Below are 22,944 nucleotides of genomic sequence, written 5' to 3'. Positions count from 1 at the left end.
ACGCTTAAGGCAATGGCAGTAATAAAAGACACGCAGAGGTGGCTTCAGCAAATAACGGGCTTGCAAACGCAAGTGCTCAACAAAAAGCGCCTGAACCTCTCTTGCAATATACAGCACTCCAATAAATTACACAACACTTTGCATAGGCTGCAGAAATAACGCAGGACAAGACTTACACAGATGCCAATCCGCAGCATTTATACACATGCACATGGCAAGAGACAGAAACCAAACACTATCATTCAACTCGGGCAGGGTAGCGCGATCCCGAGTTTGCCCAGCGTGAGAGTGCTCTCTGCGTGTGTGTCTGTGCGCGCGCGTGAGAGTGAGACCCATCCTCGGGGCATTTCCCCTCTTTGGGCAGTTTTGCTTCATTTGTTTCCTATTTCTGCTACACAGAAAGTAACTTCCATCTCAGCCCCAGCCAGCGCCGCTGAATAGAGCCTGTGCTGCGGCTCCGTGTGCGTCAGATCCCTCCGCGGAGCCGTCCCCGGCCCCCTCCCTCCCGAGGTCGGCCTCCACAGAGAAAGCGCCTTCCAGCCAACCGGCGGCTCCGGCTCCGACATCTTCGACTGGAAATAAATAAATAAATCGCACCTTCGGTCGGGGAGCCGCGGGCGGGGGGTCTCGCCGCGCCGGCTGCGGGGGCGCCGGGGCCGCGGGGTCGGAGGCACTCCTTTTTCTGCGCCGGGGGCGGGGGCGGGGGCGCGGGCGCGGGCGCGGGCCGAGGACAGGCCGAGCCCGGGGCCGCGAAGGCGGCGGACTCCTTTCTGCGGCGGAGGGATCCGCGGCGGAGGCGGCGGCGGCGCCTGTAGCCGCTGCCTGAGAGTTGTTGTTTCCTCCTCCTCCTCCTCCGCCTCCGCCGCCGTTGCTTGAATGGTGGAGCCGAGGCTCGGCTCGTGAACACACAGTGACAGCTATAGGGCAGGCGGCGGCACCATCCCCGCTTCCCCTCGGCGGCGGGGTGTCCCGCCGGCGGCCCCGAAGTGACCCATAAACATGTCTTGTGAGAGGAAAGGCCTCTCGGAGCTGCGATCGGGTAAGTCGGGGGGCTGCCGGGGCCGCTGGCACCGGGCGATTCCGCCCGCGGTCCCCCGCCCCCCGCCGCCCGGCCGCTCAGCCTGTGTGTCTCCCCGTCCCTCTCTCCCGCGCAGAGCTCTACTTCCTCATCGCCCGGTTCCTGGAAGATGGACCCTGTCAGCAGGCGGCTCAGGTACGGCGGCGCGCGGCGCGGGCCGGGCCGGCGCTCGCCGCTCGCGGGCGTGGGGGAGGGCGGCGGCGGCGGCGTTGGCGGCGGCGGCGGCGGCGGGGCCGCGGCCCGGGGCGCGGGGCTCAGCTCTCCCCGCTTTGTTGTTGCAGGTGCTGATCCGTGAGGTGGCCGAGAAGGAGGTAAGGGCGGCGGCATCCCGCCGCGTCCCGCCGCCGCGCGGCCGCCCCTGGGCCGCTGCGCCGCCGCCGCCGTCGCCGCCGCCGGGGCGCGGGGCGCGGGGCTCGGGGTCCCCGGCGGGGCGCGGGGAGGGCGGGGGAGGGGCGCGGGCGGGCCGGGGCCGGGGGCCGGGCTCACGGGGCGTCCTCTCCCCGCAGCTGCTGCCCCGGCGCACCGACTGGACCGGGAAGGAGCATCCCAGGACCTACCAGAATCTGGTGAGACATTCACGTCGCGGAGCAAAGAAACTTTTCCCCGAGTCGAATAAAAATTGAATTTCCCGCAATTTTTTTACAGAGACAAAAACTTGGCCCCAGAACCTGAAAGCTCCGAAGGCCACGGGGAGGGTTGGGAGGCCGGCGCGGGGGTTGCGGGGGGCAGTGGCCGGGGAGACCCGCACCCCGGGGCCGCAGGGGCTGCCGACAATTTATTTGTGATATTTTGTTAATGTGCTAGAAATAAAGATACGTCATGAGTGTTGTGCAGTGCAAGGCCGGAGGAGGAGGGGCCGGCGCGCGCGTCCGTGCGGGCGCGGGGGCGCGCGCGAGGCGGCGGCGGCGGCGGCGGCGCGAGGAAGGAGGGCGCGCTCGCTCGCCTGCTCGCTCTGCACGCGCGCTCGGCTCGGCTTTCTCCTGCCGCACACAATAGCTGGTGACTAACCGCTCCGAAGTGGCATTAGCATTTCACAGGCCGCCTATTCAGCCGCCGCGGAACCGTGGCAAGACGTTGTTTTTTTTCCTCTTCCGTTTCTGTGGCTTTCCTTTACCTTCAGAGCTAGGGTTTTTTTTGTTTGTTTGTTTCGTCGGAGGGGTTCGGCCGGCTGGTGGTCGTTGGCCAGCGGGCGCATCTCGCATCTACGGAAGCTTTTTTTCGCAGAAGTGTAAAGCGTGTGAACACCCTAAAGCCAGAAGTTTAACAGGCTTTTTTTTTCATTTTGCTAATTCTCGCGTTAGGCCCCACGTTAGATTAAAAGCTGCCATTGGAGGCCCCTGAAGAAGTGTTGATTTTTTTACACGTACACTTATTGTGGAGTGGCGATTGGCAAGTAAAAGTTTTTCAGTTTTACAGCGGGATGTATTTTGTCAGGCGCTTGAAAAATACCTCTCTTAATTTTGTGGGTTTCCGAATTGAGTATTTTAGTCATTTCTGAAAATGGATTTCTGAAAGTGGTCCTGATCCCCTGAAGTATTGTGAATGGAACAGTGGGGTATTTGTATTCGGGAGTTCTGTTTTCCGTGTTAATTTCTCCTCCTCCTCTGGTTTAGGTTGTATGCGTATGTGTGTGATGTGTGTGTTAAAGCAGTCACTGGGGCACATCGAGCCTTTGAAATTTATGCGGTGCATTGATTTTTCGGAGACATGTTTGCAGCTGATGTTTTAAGATAGTTACAATGTTACTTCAAGAGGGCTTCTGAAAGGATCAGGAAGTTTCAGCTAGCTTTGAATGCCTTCAGCGAGATGGAAGAAGGCATGACATGATTTTTGATGGCTCCTGTTGCACTTGCATATAGAACATCTAACTTTTGTGTCTAAATGTGTTATGATTTAGTATAGGTTGTTGGTAAGTGCTCACAACTATTGAAATAAGCAAGCGTACTTAGGTTTAGTTAATTGAGTAGAGAGTTAACAGCACATTCATTTCCATACTGTTAGTTGTCCAAGTACGTAGTGATTTCAACTAGTCTTATTCAGTACTTGGCTGAAATGAATGGAGTTTGAAGCAAACTCCAAGATTCAATAACAGCAATGTTTAATTTTTAGGTTTGTAAATACTTGACAGAATCTTAAGTGGATTTCCAGGTATTTCTTGTTATTTAAAGAATTATAAAGATTATAATATTCCATTTTTAAGAACTGGACAGACAGAACTCATCTTTGCCTCTCTTTTAACCACACTCATCTTTGCGTTTTATAAAACCCCACAAACCCCAAGTCACTGAAGGTTGCTGTGTTCTTTTTAATGTGGAGACTATTGGTAACGCTACTTTTATGTTTTTTAAATGAAGTGGCCAGTGGTATCTGGCCAAATTATGAGAATGTCTAGTCCTTGTAGGAATATCATTTTATTTTCCAATAAAAACAGGGTTACCAGTGTTTTTCAGCTTTTTTTGAGCGAGTTTCTCACCTCTCAAATATTAGTAAAATGAGTTTATATTCCTAGTCTCTTTATCAGACTTAGGATACCATAAGCAGTGTCTTTTTCAGTGTGTTATTTATCAAAATCCACCTATTTTGCATGGAAGTGTTTTTTCTTGCTTAGAGTGTTTTCAGACCTTTTTACCAGAGCAGTCATGTTGGCACGCTCATGAGATAGCTAAGAATTCTCATTAGACTTCAGGGTTCTCTGGCTCATTTTCTCGTTTCGTTCGTTCAGCATGTTACTCACTCTGTATCAGCTGGATCCGAGGCACCATTTGAGGTACTTTCATACCCATCGAACTATATATCTAGGTGTGTGGTATTTGGTTTAATTTTGTTTGACTTTTGGTTGACATTTAGTTAGCTCTAAAGATATTTTAGAACACTAGGTATTTGAGTACGTTTTTGTTTAATAGTAGGATTTTGCAATTTTATGGTGAGCTAGGTGAACACATGCAAAGTCTCTTGTACATCATTCTCTATTGTCTTAATTTATTCCTAAGACTGAAAAAAAGTTTTATTTTGTGTCCTATCAAATTGAACTTACATAACGTTGGTTTGAAGATTATTTTGGTGAGTGAAGCCAAAGTAATAACTATTGTTTGTAGTTTCAGTAGTGTTTACCTCTACCTGGAAATTTTGTTGCTTACCTTAACCGATAAATTGGGTAATATTTTAAATGGGAGAATTTGTATGTCAAATTGAAATTTCTAGAGAACCTCCAATTACAGCTATTTAGGAAGGGGTATAATATTTGTATTTGTGAGCTTAAAAACAGGCGTAGATCAGCATCTGCAGTCAGGCTGCAGATAAAATCACAGTGGTTGAGTTTTGACCAAGCAGAAAGTGGAGTTTTAAGAGCAATTTAAAAGTTTACAGAGTTGAAATAAACGTATTAATTGTTTTTTTTTTTTTAAAGTTTCATTGGTAAAGGTAGTGTTAAACAGGATTACGGTTATTACTGTCTATCTTAAGACTTAAAACATTTTTAAAAGTGGATGGAATTTGATAGGAAGTTAAAGGGTTTTAAAATTTTTTTTGGCTCAGTGATATATGTTTAATCAGATTTTCTATTTTTAAAAAGTATGAAGTTGCTTTTAAAGCAAAAGGGCATTTTTTAAGCTTTCATTAGAATTCTTATTTTTTTAAAAGGAGTCAAGCGTAAGGAGGCAACTTTACAGAATAAGAAAACAGCTAATTTTTGGACAAAGAGAAAACTTTGTCATTTATTTATTTCTTAGTTTGAATAGTGAAATTAGTTGGTTTATTAAGTTTTGCTCTCTAGTTGTCACCTTAAGTAGTGGCGACATAATTTAAGTTGCATATTTATGAGATCTTGAGGCGGAATTTATAAGCGTTTTTGCCCAGATTTGGGACTCTGATTACATTTCTTGCCTACGAGGCATTATTTTCCAAAACTGCGTTCTTGTTTTGCTAATCTGTTATGATATAATAATTATTATTTTTTTGTAGTGGTATTTGCTTTTTAAAAAATGATTCCACTTTATTAGAAATCTTTGTATTCAAGGGAAAGGATTGGGAATCAGGAGACTGGGGGTTGTGATCTTAGCCCTGCCTGCAGTTAGCCTGCAGGTTAACCTCTGGCAAGTCAGGAATTTCTCTGGGCCCCTGTTATCTCATTCTTGTCAGATAAGCGAATTGAAATCTGATTTTTAACTAGAAGTCGCAATGCATTGTTTCTAAGAGCTCAACTTTTTCATTCTGGAATTTCATTATCTAAAACACAGAAAAGTAGACTTAGACAAATCATGCATTTTAGGAAATTGTATAAATGCTTTTTGTAATGCTGTTCTTAGTTTGTAGAATCATTTCTCCTTGAAAAGATGAAGATTTTTGAGACACAACCACTTTGTAGACTACCTCTTTATAATTAATATGTTTTCACCGTGGTTTAAAGACTGGTTTTCATAAATTATTGGCGGTCTTAAATTCAGAAATGAATAGGAACCATAAATAGGATTTACTTAAGTATATATCTTAAGTGTGTGTTTATTTAGAGTATGCTGATTAATGTGAAAGTTAAGGTATAAAACCTAGGAGACCAGTTTTAGGTAAAAAAAAAAAAAGATAACATATTAAATGTTTTTGAATCAGGAATTCCCATTCTATATTGAAGATAACATAGTACTGTCGAAATTTAGCCAGAATCAATTTTGGAAGGGGGGGGTGGCATATAATGAATTAAATGTGTAGTAGACTTATTTCCTTTTTTAATAGAGTATCAGTGAAATAGTAAGCTTTGCTTGGTAGTCTTCATAACACGGTTTTCATGTCTCATAATCATTATAATGAAGAAAAAATGTTAGACTTGAAGGGAATAGTACGTACTGAAGGGCTGAAGTAGGCAAATCTTCATCCTTTCTTATACATGCAATTATTCTATTGATACTTATACCATTATTTTAAAGAGTTTGAGGCATTTACAAAAATTTTAAAATAAATACCTGTTAAATTCTTAATACTCCTGAATAATTGTAAAGTGGCATGAATATAAAGGGGGAGTTGGATTATGCCCTCCCAAACTGCACAGTGGTGTTTTATGATTGTTCTGAGGCAGAAAAGTACTGTTGGAGTCTGTTTCCCAATCTGTACAATGGGTTAATAATAGCTCCTACTTTGTAAGATTATGAGAGTAAAAACTGGTGCAAATCAAATACTATGTAAGGGTTTGTGTTTGATATTATCAGAACTTTAGTAGTAGTAGTAAAGGTTGTTCCAACTATAGCTTTCTAACGTTGTATAAAAATTTAAGAAAAAACTTTTATTTCAGAAACAAGTATGCATAACTTTCTGAATATAGTAGTTGCCATATAAAACCGGCTGTTTAAAACTTTAGAAGGTACTAGTAGTATAGTTACTTTGTAGATTCAAGGATAAAATAATTAAGCCTAAGATACAAAGAAAAAAGTATAGTAGATATCAAAAATAAATCATTTTTAAAACATTGTGGGTAGATTTCTAGAAAAATTTTGTTGGTCTGTATAGTGATTCTAACTATGACTGTATTTGTGGAACAGTTAACATTAAGAAATGTTCGGGTGGTTGAAATGTGCAGAATTGATTAGAGGATATATGAAGCTCTTTTGGTAATGATCAGGTGGCACTTAGGAATATGTGAAGGGCGCTTGGCTGTTGCATCTGGTTCCTTATGTACAGAGATTTTCGTAATTTAAAATCATCACAATAGTTTGTATTCTTTTTGGAAATAGGAGGAGATACTTTGTTTCGTAATGTGGCTTAAAGGTATTTCTGTTTTAAGCAGAGTTTTAAAAGGACCGTTTTGAATTTATTCTTAAGTGAGTATTTGGTTAAATAAATACTATGAGTGTCAGTCTTTTAGTCCATACAGAATTTCTTTGTCAGATAGACCACAAGTTTTTTGTTTCTTTTGTCTAGAAACTTTTCTCACCTCTTGCAGCCATTCTTCTTTTTCCTCAATTTTGTGGTTATCTATCATGTCACTACAGAATTATAGCAAATAAAATTATATTTTACACAACTTATTTTGGACAAGTAATACCAGGTAGGTGAATTTCATTCTTACTAGTAGTTTCCACATATAAATTTTAGAATTCATAGAAAAATATCCCTAGAACTAAGCAAAGTGGCCATTAGTTAACAGAGTACTAAGTATATACATTTAGAATAATTTCCTATTTTAATGTACTTTTAATTGACTTTAGGAAAGTCAAGCATTAAAATGAGTGTATTAGAGAAAAAGATTTTAACAGCAAATTTGTTTAGAATGTTTAAGTTGCTTTTGTAATTATACTTAAAAGTGATAAAGACTATTATATAATAGGAACTAAATTGAAAATTCTGGAAGTTTTAAATGTGTAAAGTTTCTGTCTTGTTTGTGAGAACCTCTGTTGTTGACATATGAGTAATTTGTGAAAACAAATTATTTTGGACTTAATAAATATGTTGTTGAGTATATGGAATATAGAGGAGGGTAAGCATTTTATAACAGGTTAGGGAAAATGACAATTTTTTTTTTCATTATGGCATTTGAGAATTCAGGGTACTAAAAATAAAAAAATGTGCTATTGAGCAGTGAAATACAAAAGTTTGAGAACCTTTGGTCACTACAGAGGAGGGAGACATCAGATGTGAAGCCGGTCCACCTTTAGTTATTTGCCTCACGCACGTACACACGTATATGCACATACACAAAAGCGGCCTTATTTAAGCTCAGGGATCACAGATAATGAAAAGGATGGTTGGATGAGAAGTTTTTGATATTAGGAAAATTGGGGTAGCAGCATTGGTGTGATGCAGTTTCTGCTTTAGTTAAAACTCATTTAAATTGTAAGAGGAGTGAGATTTGAGGTATAAGGCTTAAATTATTCATGGCAACATGGGTGATAGCAGCCTGCTGCAAAGGAAGCACATAAGGAATCCGTTTATTCTGGGCTCCAGATGGCTGTGGTCACGGTAGCATGACCCATTTGGTCTCTGGATAAAGAACAGGCACATAGCCTGTCTTGGCAGAGGTTATAGTATAAATGCAAGAAATACTTACCTTTACTTGTGTTACTTGATTCTGGTTTAGTTTTGGGGTGTGGAAGTACTAAATTCTAGTCAACTTGGAGAAATATGCATTTTCTGAAACAACTTTACACTGCCGTTATATGTGTGATGTTAGTTATTTTGAGTATGGTGTTTGAAACTGAAACATTACTAAAAACGAAACTGATTGTTCTCTTAAGATTATTTACATTGGCATTTTAAGAATAAACAGTTTAAGAATTTTTAATCTTAAAATTAATGGACAATAACTTTTTCAACAGAATCATAGGTTTAAATTATACTTTACTAAGTAAATAATGTTTTAAAGAAGATTTCTTATTGCACAGATTTTGCGTAGCAAATTTGACTTGATTTAAAAACAAAACTTCAAAATGTTATTTTAAAAAGTTAAACTTTGTCATTTTGTTGTGTTTTAAATTATTTTTTATAGAGCATCCTTACTTTGTGGTTTGTGGAAACCTTAATTCTGAATAGAGTTTTGGGTTGTTTTTTTTTTAAACAAATATAGTCAGATTGTAATGAATAAAATTTGGAAGAGCAATATTGCATTTTATTTATTTGACAAATATGTATTGATAATTGCATTGATAATTCTAACTGAATTATTATCTAAATGAATTCTTAGGTGGTTGACCAAATTCTGAATATAAGACACAAGTCTTTCGAGCATGTTTATTCATAGTTATTTAAGAGTAAATAGACCACCAAGATTAATTTTGAGACTTAGTAAGATTCTATATTAATTTTATTATACTCTAAGTACAAATAAGTCATAAGCTTGTAAGAGCCCTTCTAAGAATTGTTACCCAGCTTAGAAGATTTGACTTGAAAAATGGTTACATGGGTTTTATTTAAGTTTTTAATCATAGAGCCTGTTTGACAGTGAGGGGGAAACTAAAGTTTAGCGAAGGAAACTGTAGTGTTATAGAAATAACACTAAACTCAGAATCAGGAGACCTTGGTTTGATTACTTTCTAAATGTGTGACCTTAACCTTTGGGCCTCAGTTTTCTTTACCTGTGAAATGAGGAATATACTTAAACTTATTTGCTTGTGAAGATAAATTTTGAGCATACTTGGCACAGAGTAAGTATTCCATATTTTTTTTCTATGTGGAAAAGCTATTACAGTTTAAAAAAAATGCTCAGAAAATGTAAACTTGTTTTAAAAAGTGTGGATATAATTTAACCTACACTTTGTAATAATGGTAACAGATTTATAAATTGTAAGTTTAGAAGTTTTGAGAATTTTAGGGGCTGGATTTTAGTAATAGGCCTTATAGAGCGATTAAACAGTGAATAGGGTTTTTAAAAATTTATGATTTTGTTTATATGCTAGAATAGACCTAAAAATAAGAACTGTATTACATGAAGCTGAGCTTTTAGAACTCAGAACCATAGTAGGAAGCAGAAGCAACTAGCCTATCAAGTCTGAAAAAATTGTGAGAAAACAGATGTGGGAGATCTGAAAAACTGTTTTAGGACCAGTCAGGTGTTTGGGACATAGGGATAAAGTGAAGAGCCTGGTCAAATCAGATCGTTTTGGTGCCAAACATTAGGTGGATCTTATTTTCATTAGGACTTCTTAATTACATCCTAGAGGAAGGACTGGCATTTCTAGGTCTCACAGGTAAATCAAGTAGTTGGAATGAATATATTGATCTAAGCTCACTTTTAAAAGGTCCTTAAAAAGATATCCAAGTTTTTTTTCTCTGTTTAGGTCTAGAAGGATTTTTTTTCAATATGAAAGGTCAACTTTTAAAACATTTCTTTGTGGCTCACTTTAATGCATATGTTGAAAACTATTCAAAATGTCTAATTTATAGCTTGCTTGCACATTGATATATACATATATCTGAGGCAGTAGGTACTTTGGAGGGGAGGTAGGGGGACGGGCTGTATGATTGTGGCTCTGGAGTTAGATTGCCTTGGTTTGTTTCATCTCTACCATCCACTAAATGTGTGTGACCTTGGGAGGGTTGTTTTATCTTTTTGTGCCATCATTTCTTTATTAATGGGAATAATAATAGAACGTACCTCTTACGGATATTAAAATCATTAACTCAGCTTTTTCATGTAAAACAACAATTATCACAAGGCCTAGCATTTAGTGTGCAGCCAGTATGTGTTAGCTATGTTAGTATTATTAATATTCATCACACTTTACCATTTGGTCATACTTTTTATGTGTTGAATATCTTTAAGAGCTTGAAAGCAGCTCTGGTCCTGAAAAGTAATGGGCATATTAGAATTGAGAATGTCAAGTTTTGTTTTGTTTTTCCTTAGTAATAGTGTATGGACAATTACTGAGAATCCAGATATAGACATTTTTGGATAAGGGATTTTATTACAATATTGTCTTGACTTTACCTTTTAATTATTTACTAGTAAATTAAAAGTTCTTTCAGACTAAAAAGCTTAAGTTAATATTAAAGATACAGGGTTCTTAATAATTTGAAAATTAAAAATCACATATGTATAGCCATGAATGAGCTATTTTAATTTTTAAAAATTTGTTTTTGTTTTTACATTTTAAATATTGACCATAAATGCATGGATTAATATTCATGAAGAATAATGTTGAGAAAAAGTAGCAAAAAATAATTTTTATTCATTTTTTAAAATATGTACTGGGGATGTGTGTATATATATGATGCATCTAGGAATGAAAGCTGATGGTCCCTGTTCTCATGTAGTTTACGGTAAAGTTGAGAAGAAAAACATTAAATCATTACATTGTTAAAGGTATAATCATGAACTGGTTACATGAGTTAAGGAAAAGTCACCAAAGACTGTTCACCTAAGATAATGTACCTAAACTGAATAGGGTGAAGGAAAACAAAGGAAGTTCATTGAAGGGAAGATCTGAAGCAAATAGAAGAGTTGTCTGGGCAAGGGGACGTGGGGAAATGCTGGGAGTATACACCACATGGAAAAGCCTGACAGGAGAGGGTGCAGGTAAAGAACCTGAAAGAAAGCCAGTGTGTCTAAATGTGGAAAGAAGTGGGGTCTGGAGAGTGTAGGGCTGTAAATGTGCCAGATGAGGCAGAGAAATAGTAATGGACTGTACATGTACTTCAGGGCTTGTAGACCATGTTAAGGATTTGGATCTCCAGAGAGCAAGGAAAGCCTCTGAAGTGCTTTAGGTAGAGGTGACCTGACCAGATCTCTGTTTTGGAAAGAGCATTCTAATTGCAATATAGAGAATAGATTTGAATGAGGTTGTAGAAGGCATGAGTGGATGTGGGAAAGATGGGAGTTTATAGCAAAGATGATTGGAACTTGGATTGTTATTATGGAGATAGAGACGGGTAGATGGGTTTAAGGCTAGGAAGGAAAAATTCAATTGGAGTTGGTGACTACTTGGATATTTGGAATGAGGTGGGAGGGAGGAATGAACAGTGTGAAAAATGTGACTTCTTGATTTTAGGTTGGTTAGATGGTGTTGCCAGTCACCACGGTAGGGAACTTTTTGGTGGTGGGGGGTTGGCATGAGCATCATGAGTTTACTTTTGGATATGTTGAGTTGAGGAGGCTTTGGGGCTCCAAGGAGAGGAGTATTTTAAGAAAGTTTGATGTGCAAGCCTAGGCTATAGATATAAATTTGGGAAGCTTTGCATAAAGATTGTTCAGGGAGAGAGCATAGAGTGAGAATAAGAGAGGGTCTGGAACTGGGCTCTGGGATCTCAGACCTTAAAGAACCTCACCCTTTAATGGCTAGATAGAGAAGTCAGTTTTTTTCTGCGTATTTTCATATATTCATTTATCTAGTAATTAAGCACTTACCTGTAAGTACTATGTCAGGTACTGGGTAGACAGGTAAACAAGTTCTAATCCCCTGTGTTCTTAGGCAGGACATGGATAAAGTAAATTGGCAATTTTAGTATAGTGCAGGGTCTTATGAACTCCAAAACAGGGCAAGATAGTGGTAGGGCCTATATGTGTTTTGGGGGGGAGGGGAAGGGGATCATAGCTATCATTAGATTCCTCCTGAGGTCTAGGTATCAAAATATATTAAGAACACTTAATATGGTATGATAAGTACTACAGAGTTCCGGGGAGTGGGGTAAAGGAATGTTTGGGAAGGAGTTTAATGTGCTGTGGAAACACAAAGATAGAATGTCCCCAAAGAAGAGGCAGAGGCAGGTCATGGAAGACAGTGAGGCATAGACTGACATGAAGGAGAGTGAGGTGTGGAGCTGCAGGGGTAAAAATTTCTAGCAGAGGGCTCAGTTTGCACAAGGTCTGAAAGCCAGAAAGCATGAGGCATTTTAAGAACTGAAATTGTCTCCTAACTTTAAAATGAAAGTTGGTTTTGAACAATTGAAATATACTAGATAATCAAGGAAAGATTTAGTTGGAAAAAGTGGATTCATAATATTTTATTAAAAAGATACAGTTCTGCAGTGAAGATTTTCAGGTTCACTCCCTGAAATGTATTTGCAAGAAGACCCTGAAACAGGATCATCACAAAACTAAAGTTAGCAAGTAATGAACTTCCTTGTTAAACACTTTAAAAAGAATTCCGATCAATTTTAAAAAGTCACATTAGAATAATTATCATTTACAAGTTTGAAAGTCGAAGGGACCCTATAAATATTATAGACTTTTACTTTAAATTTTTAAGTAAATTATTTTAGGGAAGATTAAAGTATAAATACAATTGTAAAATTTTATATTCTGCTGTGTTTTCTTCTGAATGCTTTTTCTGTTTAATCATACTAGTGCTTGAAAAAGTATGTTTTGAGTGAAGATGATGATATTATTAGGGAAAAAAGGATTCTGTAACTAAAGAAGTTTGTGAAATTGTGCATTAAACAAAATTGAAAAGATATATCAAGATTTTTCAGAGGCTTTAATGTCATGGTGCTTTTGTGAATCTCCAAAGCAGAGACGTAGTATGTATAATTTATATTAGAACTTCTTTTCCAGAAGTATTCATTCTACCAATAATTATTGACCATCTACTATGTGCGAGACTCTTTATTATTTTAAATTATCTTTTCGAAGTGTGACAATATGGCTACATATTGTCTCTGTGACACTAATATTATGATAAAAAGTAAGGTACGTTCCTCTTAATTGGCTTCAGCCTAGAAGAATGAATATCAGCTAATTTTTTAAAAAAATATCATTCACAGTCTTTTGCAATTAGAGTATAACAGATACTGCAAGATGGAATGAAGTGATTTAATCCCTCACTTCCCCCCAAATCTGTCTTACCATAAGGAATTCATACTAAAATTGCCATTACTAAGTGGACTTTTCTTTTAAGTTGTCATGTGTTTTTTAGGCCATTCTTGGCTATGACATTCTCTCAGACTTTCCTTGTTATTTATTTATTTATTTTTAATTGAGGTGAAATTGATATACAACATTATTTTAGTTTCAGGTGCACAACATAATGATTTGATATTTGTATATATTGTGAAATGATCACCACCACACTAGTTAATGTCTGTCACCATATACTTAAAGCATTTTTTCTCTTGTCATGAGAACTTTTAAGATCTTCTCTCTCAGCAACTTTCAGTTGTGCAATACAGTATTATTACCTATAGTCACCGTACTCTTCATGGTGGCTTGAATACTTTATAACTGGGAAGTTTTGTACCTTTTAGCTCCCTTCATCCATGGGAGTGGATGAAATGGGTAAAGGGAGTCAAAAGGTACAAGCTTCCAGTTATTTTTTTAAAAAGAATCTAAGTGAATTTGAGTAGCAATTCTCAAACTTCTTCACCTCAGCACCTCTTCACATTAGTAAAAATTATTGCAGTCCCTTTGTTTTTGTGGATTCTAATCTATTCATATTTCCCATTTAAAAATTAAAACAAATTTTAAAATATTTTTATTCATTTAAATATAATAAACTCATTCCATATAAGTAAAATTTTTTTATAACATAATTATGTTCCTAAACAAACCAAATTTGTGAGAAGAGTGGTATTGTTTTACACTTTTGGGGATGTTTAGCGTCTGGCTTAATAGAAGGCAGATTTTTATATCCACATCTACATTCAGTCTGTTGGAACATCACATGTCATGTGGCCTCTGGAAAACTCACAGTACACTCATGAGAGAATGAGACTGAAAAAGCAAATAACGTCTTCATATTTTTCATAATTTTTTTTTTTTTAATTTTTTGGCCGCACTGCGTGGCATGCAGGATCTTAGTGCTCCCGACCAGGGATTGAACCCGTGTCCCCTGCAGTGGAAGTGCGGAATCTTAACCACTGTACCGCCAGGGAAGTCCCTATTCATAATTTTTACCTGAAAAATCCCTAGGGGTCCCCTGGACACACTTTGAAAACGGCTGAACTAGAATATTTCGGTACTACACTGAGAAATTTTTTGTAACTTGATAACCTAAATATAAAGTGAAAAACTAGTGTACTTTTTTTTTCTAATTTAATTCTCTTTACATTATCATGCAAATATTGTCTGTTTACTAAAGACTTCCAGGATGGATAATAAAAATGTAGCATTTTATATCTTGGTTTTGAATGTTAGCATAAATTAAGCAGTACTTTGAAGTTGTTCCAGAAAGTGCTCAAACTTTGTAGTTGGTAGATTTATTTTATAGTCAAAACTTGTTTCATTTAACAGTTGGAATTTGGCCTTTCTCTCTGTGAGGTTTTTGGTATAAATAAATTATAAAATTCAGCATAGAAATCATGTAAGTGTTTTTAGATTTTGTAATGAGAACATGAACTATCAAGTTTCTTTAATCCTGAACTATTCTGGAGATTTTTAAAAAATAATACGGAAGATACAGAACGTTTATTATATTTGTAGTTGGATGATTTTTTGTTGTTTGAAGTTTTTGAAAATTGTTAAACTGAAACATACCATTTTAGGTTATAATGCTGTAGGTTTTTTCATTGTGCAGTATATGCACTGAGTAGCATCTCTTAATTTATAACTTCCTGTATTTAGGTTACATTAATTCTTTAGCATTTTTCCTCCTCAGTGGGTCAAATCATGGTTGGGTAGCTATTTTATTCTGTGAGTCAAGTGGTTTCACCGAATAAATGTGAACTTTTCCCCCAAGTAAAATGAAATGTTGACTAGCCAGACAAATTACCATATTTTTTAAAGTTTATTTACTGTAAAGAATTGTATCACTTTATTTAGCAAATATTTTATATGTCTTTTACATAATAGGTGAAGTATTACAGACATTTAGCACCTGATCACTTGCTGCAAATATGTCATCGACTAGGACCTCTTCTTGAACAAGAAATTCCACAAAGCGTTCCTGGAGTACAAACTTTATTAGGAGCTGGAAGACAGTCCTTGCTACGCACAAATAAAAGTATGAAAAATTTCTGTTAGAATTTAGATGTTTTTTCCCTCACTTTTCGTCTTTGTGTCTTATCTTTGTATCCATTAAAAATGTATATGTTTAACAGGCTGCAAGCATGTTGTGTGGAAAGGATCTGCTCTGGCGGCATTGCATTGTGGAAGACCACCAGAGTCACCAATTAACTATGGTAGCCCACCCAGCATTGGTGAGTTGTTTGAGTTCATTACCAAGTTGATATCCTCTTGGTAAAGAGCTTTTGAAAACAAAAATGTTTTTACTTGCTGTGAAGTCAGAGAATTTCATATTATGTACGTTAGCATTCAAAGAGGAAAAAGCTCTCAGATTTTTTTTCTTACGTTAGTAATCTGTAGTGAAGAAGTCATAATAATGTGTAATTATGGATTGTATATATTGTACCTATCTAAGCTAATTAGCTCATTGGTATTTTTACAAAAAATTGTTTACTAAGATGTATATCATTAGGCTGATTTAATGGGCAACTGTTATCATAATACAGATTAGTTGTAGTGGTGGAAAACAAAAGTAGTTTTGTTATTTTTATGAATAGTCATGTATTTTTTTGGCTTTAAAATTTCAGAGGAGGAAAACTGATGCAGATAGGTCTTCCTCTTGAAATGGCCTCTAGATTCATCCCTTTTACCTCTACTACTAAAAGGCCCTTGTCTTTCCCGAATTACTATAGCATCCTTCAAACTAGTATTGCTTCAAGTGTCTTCTCCCTCTCTCCCTTTCAGGTCATACTGCATAACACTGTAATGTTAATCTTATTTAATATGTCACTCTTCTGCTCAAGGTGGTATATGAGGTAGCTTGTGCTATTTTAATGGTGTTGCAGTTCCTCTACCACCAAGTCTATACTTCTGACTTTCAGAGACCTTCATGTTTTAATCATAGCCTCCTCTCCTATCCCTACCCTCCTGCCTAGCCAGAAATGTTATTCTCCCTCTTTCTTCCACCTATCCAAATTATACTTATTTCTTCCTTTTCTGGATAATTACAGTCAGTATTACTGTTTTATAATTCATCAGTATTACAGTTTTGTATAACTTTCATTTAATGTTTATATAGAATATCTTTTTCTGTTGTTTTACTTTCAACCCTTTTGTATCCTTTTATTTTCCATATCTTAAAAAATAGCATAGAAGTCATTTTTTAAAAATACAATATGACAAATTTTGTGTTTCATCTGGGACATTTTGTCCTTCATATTACAATTATCGATATATTTGGGTTTAAATCTAACTGTTGCTGGGAAGATGATCTCTTTTTCTCTGGTTGCTTTTAAGATTTTCTACCTCTCATTGGTTTTCTGCAGTTTGTGCTGTGTCTTAGTGTCAATTTTTTCTATTATCAAGCTTGAGATTTATTAGGCTTCTTGAATCTATTGTCTTTTGTTGGCATTGGAAAATTGTCAGTCATTATCTTTTAAAATATCACGTCTGCTCCATTCTCTGTTCTCTCCTCTGGGACTCCAGTTAAACAGATGCTAGACTTTCCCACTTTTTCTTCTCTCTTACCCTCTCTTTTACGATTTACATCTTTTTTGTCTCTGATGCATTCTGGATAGTTTTCTCTAACCTGTTTTCCAAAGGTATGCTATGTTTGTGTGGTGGGTAATCATGGATGTTTTTTTTTTTTTTTTTAACATACGATTGTCCTGGTTAAATAATGATTTCTGTATAGTCTTACTATAACGAACAACTATTAAAACAACAAAGGATTTGAGACACTAGAGTTTATTTTCACTTGGAACATTATGCTAAGAGGTAGAACAGTTTTCTTGAAAGAAGGGGAAGGTAAATTTAATAGGAGCTTCCCCTCTAGGGAAAAGTTTATCCTCTTTTTGAAAAAATGCAGATCCATATAATAAGGGGAATATGTTACGTTGTTCTTTCAACACATTGTCAAGCAACCCTGTGGTAGGCAATGAAAGTGCAAAAATGGTTGATAGTAAATAACTTCCCTCTTAACATTTGCTATGTGAGTAATTACCCTGTTCCAGTCACTACTGTAATCATTTTCCATTTATTTTCTTTTTTAAAACCTTAAATGGTCTGTAGGTAGGAAATATTCTTACTTTACAGAGAAGGAAATTGAGGCATGAAAAGGTTTGGTGACTTGACCAAGGTTACACATTTAGTGAGTCGTGAAGCCACAGTGACTCGCATTATGCTATGCCTTATTCTCAGTTAGCTAATAGTAACACTTGGCTACTGAAGAAAGTTGGTATTAGTCACTTTTTGGAAAAAGATACCAAATATTTATAAAGTCAGATAAAAAATTTTAGGCCAGGTCATTAATGGTCAGATCAGTAAATATTGCTGACATGGATATAGGGGATGTAAATATGGCAAAAATATCTTGAGTTTTGTGTCACATCGGAGTGACACAACTGGTATATTGAGGTAATATATTGAGGTAATAGAATTAATTACCAAGCAGGTAATTGTACCTTTCTGAAAGAGTTTTATTTCATTTTTAAAGTTTACGATAAATTTTCTTCCCATTCAAATTTTCAGGAAAATGTTCTTTATATTTAAAAAAACACTTGTACTAGAATGCCAGTTTTACCTGCTTTCTTTTTTTGTACTCACACATAGTTTTTGACATCTCTAAAGAGAAGCTGGATTAATCGAAACGACTTTACTTATTAATAGTCATAGTTTAGTGTCGTGTCTCATCAGTTCACCTTGGTGACAATCTTGGATGTCCTGTCATTGCTATAAAAGTGTGACTAGATGGTAATGGAAAGAAAAATTCATTAGGCTTTTTGGCAGAATAGTTTGCCTGCATAGTGATACAATGTATCGTTTCAAGTTATCACAGAGTATGAGTCAGAAGATTTTTTTTTTTTTTTTAATATGAACATTCGTATCTTATTTTGTTGATTCCTCTGCCATTTTCTGTCTGGCTACCTCTAAAAATTTTCCTTACTCTTTCCTTGGTCAATGTAGTATTACCAAGGATCAATGTAAATAAGAAAAAAACCTTAGCATTGTAGTTTTTCATAAAATATGGGTTGAAATGTTTAATGTAGATTCAGATATTTAAGTTTTGATACATTTGGGAAACAGGGTTTTGTTTTTTTGTTTAACAAACTTTTAATTTTGAAATAAGAAATTAGTTGCTGAAAAGTTGCACAAAGAGCTCCTGTATACCCCTTATGCAGTTTTCCCTAATGTTATAGACCTACATTACCTGGTATTGCTTAAAACTACTCCACCAACATTGGTACGTTATTATTAACTAAACGCCAGACCTTATTCATATCTCACCACATTTTTCCACTAATTACCTTTTCTTGTTCCAGGATCCAGTCCAGAATACCATACTGCACTTAGGGTTTGCTCAGTTTTTTAAATTGAACTTTTTGCTGTAACTCAGAAGATCATTTAAGTTCAGGGTGATGGTAAATTGGATTTTCCTTTCTTAGATTTTTTTTCCAGTAAGGCCTATATATTCTGTTCCAGTCTTTTGAATCTGTTTTCCATTACCATTGCCATAGCCACATGTTGGGCCTTGGTACTTTTTGCCTGGAGCTCTACATCATTCATTCACTTACCAAGTAAATATTGAGTCCCTACATTATATCTGATACTGGGTTAGATCTGGAGTTGCAGGATAAAGAAGAACATGGCCTCTGCTTTCCTAGAACTTACAGGTTACCTGATCTCCTGCCTCCAGTCTTGTTTCTCTACCCTAGGATTTAGCTCTAAACCAGGGTTTCTTAACCTCAGCACTGTTTACATTTTGGGCCACATAATTCTTTTTTGTAATCAGCTGTCTTGTGCATTGTAGGATGTTTATCAGCATCCCTGCCTGTATCCATTAAACGCTAGTAGCAATTCCTTTCCTGAAATCGTGACAACCAAAAATGTCTCCACACATTCCCAAATGCCCCTGGGGTAAAATTGCCTCCAGTTGAGAACCACTGCTCTGAACCTTCTAAAATGCAAATGTGATCATGTTATGCCTCCTTTTCCCCAGTGATTTTGAGTAGTCTCGACTCTGTAATGTGGCTCACAAAACTGACCCTTTCCCACCTTTTCCTCGCCTATACTTTGTGCTATAGCTTTGTATAACTCTTGGGCAGTTCTTAAAATCAGCCATTTCTCTTGATCCCTTTCTCTCTGCAGTGTCCCTCATTCTATGAACATTTATCTATTCATCCTTTAAAACCTAAATGTAACCAGGTAGGATTAAGTGCTTATACAAATCTCTACTGTAGCTTTTATCACATAGTCATGGCTGTTTATTTACTTTTTTTTTTCCCTACTATACTGTTAGGTGCTGGAGGTTGGAAATTATGTTTTAGTGCTCTGTATACACCCAACTCCTCAGCATTAGTAAGTATTAAATAAAGAGGCAATAGATAATTGATGTAATTGGTGAACTGTAGTGGGACAAGAAAAGTTCAGAAGTGGTAGGGGGTAAAAAACAGAATAGGTGGTTGGAAGAAGAGAGACTTGGTCCAAGGATAGCTTTGAGGTAAGCAAAACCCCCAGACACTGATTTTTAGGGAATCAAGGTTTATTAGTGAACTGGGTTATCGATTCATTACACTTGGAATATTAAAACCCATACCTGTATAATTTCAAAACCAACTCTTGAGTTTATCTCAGTGCTTTCTTATCCTGTTTTATTTTGTTACCTGCTTATAAATCCTGACTACTTTGTACCTCCTATTATTTGATGTAAATTGTGAAAATTGAACTGAAATTCAGTCTCAGGGGAGGAGAACCAAAGTGGTTGGCTCCTTTCCAGCCCTTTACAACCTCCTTTAATAATGTTTTCGAAAGCAGAAAAACCAAAAGATACTACTAGTCCGTTGTTATCACTAGTTTCTAACAATTTTCTATGGAAGATTTGTGATTGTGTACTTGGCATGGCCACGTTTATTTTCAAAGGTACTAACAAATCTCTGGTACTGTCCCTTCTTACCTCCTTACCCATATTATGCCTGTTTTCAGATATAGTTTATTCTGTATTTATTTGCCTATGATAAACAACCCTACTTCAATAGTAAGTGACATGGTGGGGGGAGAAAATAGGAAAGGAGATACTTAGATACATTAAGTCTGTTTTTAAAGTTAAATGTGGAGATTCATTTAATGCATGTTTATCTTGTGGAAAAGATTGCATTAAATTAAAGCAATCATTTGCTAATTGCCTTGTTTGCACTTTTCTTAGGTTTACCATGTTAGCAAAGTAAACTTTTTATCTCTAGATTTTCCAGTTTTCATCTTTTATGTTGTTTTGCCTAGGTACTTCCATATGTTTGTTATTTTACTTGTTGCTTCTGCAGCTCGGTTGCAGTCTTGGTGAGTGGAAATAAGGAGTATTAGGGAACCTGCTTCTTAAAAATGTATGTGTGTATATATGGAATCTAAGGGAAAAAAAAAAAAAGGTCATGAAGAACCTAGTGGCAAGACCGGAATAAGGACACAGACCTACTAGAGAATGGACTTGAGGATATGGGGAGGGGGAGGGGTGAGATGTGACAGGGTGAGAGAGTGGCATGGACATACATACACTACCAAATGTAAAATAGATAGCTAGTGGGAAGCAGCTGCATAGCACAGGGAGATCAGCTCAGTGCTTTGTGACCACCTAGAGGGGTGGGATAGGGAGGGTGGGAGGGAGGGAGATGCAAGAGGGAAGAGATACGGGAACATATGTATATGTATAACTGATTCACTTTGTTATAAAGCAGAAACTAACACACCATTGTAAAGCAATTATACTTCAATAAAGATGTTTAAAAAAAAATGTATGTATGGAAGGAAACAGCTTTGCCTTGAAAAACAGCTTTACTACACAAACATCCAATTAATGCTAAAAAGCCTATACAGTAGTTCCCCTTTATCCATGGTGGATATGTTCTAAACCCTCCAGTGGTTACATGGAACCGCAGATAGTACCGATCCCTATATGTACTATGTTTTTTCCTATACATACATACCTGATAAAGTTTAATTTATAAATTAGGCACAGTAAGAGATTAGCAACAATAACTAATAATAAAACAGAACAATTACAACAATATACAGTTGACTGACCCTTGAGCAGTGCAGGGGTTAGGGGCTCTGGCTCCTCCATCCCCTGCAATTACGTAGTACTATAATAAATATTTATTGAAAAAATCCTAATATAAGTGAATCCGTGTTCAGTGGTCACGTATAATGTAATGAAAGTTTTGTGAATGTGGTCTCTCTTTCTCCAAGTATCTTATTGTACCAATTTAATGCCTTTTTTGTTTAACCTCAACCAAGCACTTATCACACACATAGTGTGGCTATAATTTTTGTGGTTTGAAGTGCAACAGCAAAACTAGCACAAATTTCTTTTTCCTTCTTCACGATTTCACGGATAGAATTTTGTTACTGTAGATTTTAGCAACCTCAGCATAGGATTTTTTCTTTCTTTTTTTTTTTTTTTTGCCCACGCCACTTGGGTTTGCAGGATCTTAGCTCCCCCCGATGAACCCAGGCCCCGGCAGTGAGAGCACCAAGTCCTAACCACTGGACTGCCAGGGAATTCCCGGGATTTTTTTTTTTTTTTCTTTCCTTACTCACTTGAGAATTTTCACCTTTTCACTTAAAGGAAGGACTTTACAGCTTCTCTTTGGCTTATCCGAATTGCCTGCATTACTACTCTTGCGCTTTAAGCCATTATTAGTAAAATAAGGGTTACTTGAACATAAGCACTGCAATACCAGCGACAGTCAATCTGATAGCCCACACGATCTGATAACTCAAATGGTTACTAAGTGACTAAATGGCCAGGATATACTGGGTAAAGGGATGATTACATCCTGGGTAGCATGGACCTGGAGGGCGAAAATTTTTTCATCATGCTACTCAAAGTGGTGTGCAATTTAAAACTTAGGAATTGTTTATTTCAGGAATTTTCCATTTAATATTTTCGGACCGTGATTGACTACAGGTAACTAAAACCATGGAAAGAGAAACCGTGAATAAGGGGGGACTACTGTACATTAAAAGGAGTTTTAAAGCTTGTTCACATTTCTGGTTTTCTCTGTGGAAAGTAGTTTGAACAAAGGCAGCAAATATTCACTTAAAATTAGGTATAAATCTTGACTCTGCTCAAGATGTGTGGCCTTAGGCAAATCGTTTAACTTTTCAGCCTCTCAACCTTCTCATCTGTAAAACGGGGATAATATCTACCATATCCAGTTATTTGGAGGCTTAAATGAGTTAGCAAAGTGAGGCACAAAGCAGGTAAAAATAAATGTTACTTTCTGCCCTTTCTTTCTGTAATTATCATTTAGCAAAATGAATTATTTTGCTCATAAATCTTGAGTACGTTTTTAAAGAGAAGGTTCTTTTCCCTTCTCATTTTCACTGTTATATTTTGCCATATTTCCAATATTGTATTTGACTTACCCTGCAACTGCTGATTTCTTAACATATCTGGCACTGGGCTAGGATCTGGAGTTGTAGGGTTAATTTTTTACTTATGTGACTATATTTCTTACAAAAC

The 22,944-nt window shown here is 37.2% G+C and overlaps 1 protein-coding gene across 4 annotated transcripts in view; it reads left to right on the top strand.

Annotated features, from left to right (window-relative positions):
- Positions 1-822: 822 nt before the first annotated feature.
- Positions 823-22,944, top strand: part of PHIP (pleckstrin homology domain interacting protein) — a 122,004-nt gene continuing 99,882 nt past the window's right edge. For 2 of the 4 annotated variants that reach the window (XM_061207605.1, XM_061207604.1), the window contains exons 1-6: positions 825-1,039; positions 1,155-1,213; positions 1,360-1,389; positions 1,585-1,644; positions 15,279-15,429; positions 15,527-15,625. In XM_061207605.1, the coding sequence (XP_061063588.1) occupies positions 1,000-1,039; positions 1,155-1,213; positions 1,360-1,389; positions 1,585-1,644; positions 15,279-15,429; positions 15,527-15,625 (439 nt within the window). In that variant the 5' untranslated portion in view covers positions 825-999. Of the gene's footprint in view, positions 1,040-1,154; positions 1,214-1,359; positions 1,390-1,584; positions 1,645-15,278; positions 15,430-15,526; positions 15,626-22,944 lie in introns of all 4 variants that reach the window. The other 2 variants (XM_061207607.1, XM_061207606.1) reach the window with 2 other exon arrangements.

Source organism: Eubalaena glacialis, chromosome 12 (assembly GCF_028564815.1).
Source record: "Eubalaena glacialis isolate mEubGla1 chromosome 12, mEubGla1.1.hap2.+ XY, whole genome shotgun sequence".
Classification (NCBI taxonomy): Eukaryota; Metazoa; Chordata; class Mammalia; order Artiodactyla; family Balaenidae; genus Eubalaena; species Eubalaena glacialis.
The sequence above is the reverse complement of the archived record's forward strand: the minus strand, read 5'-3'. Positions and strand labels throughout refer to the sequence as shown.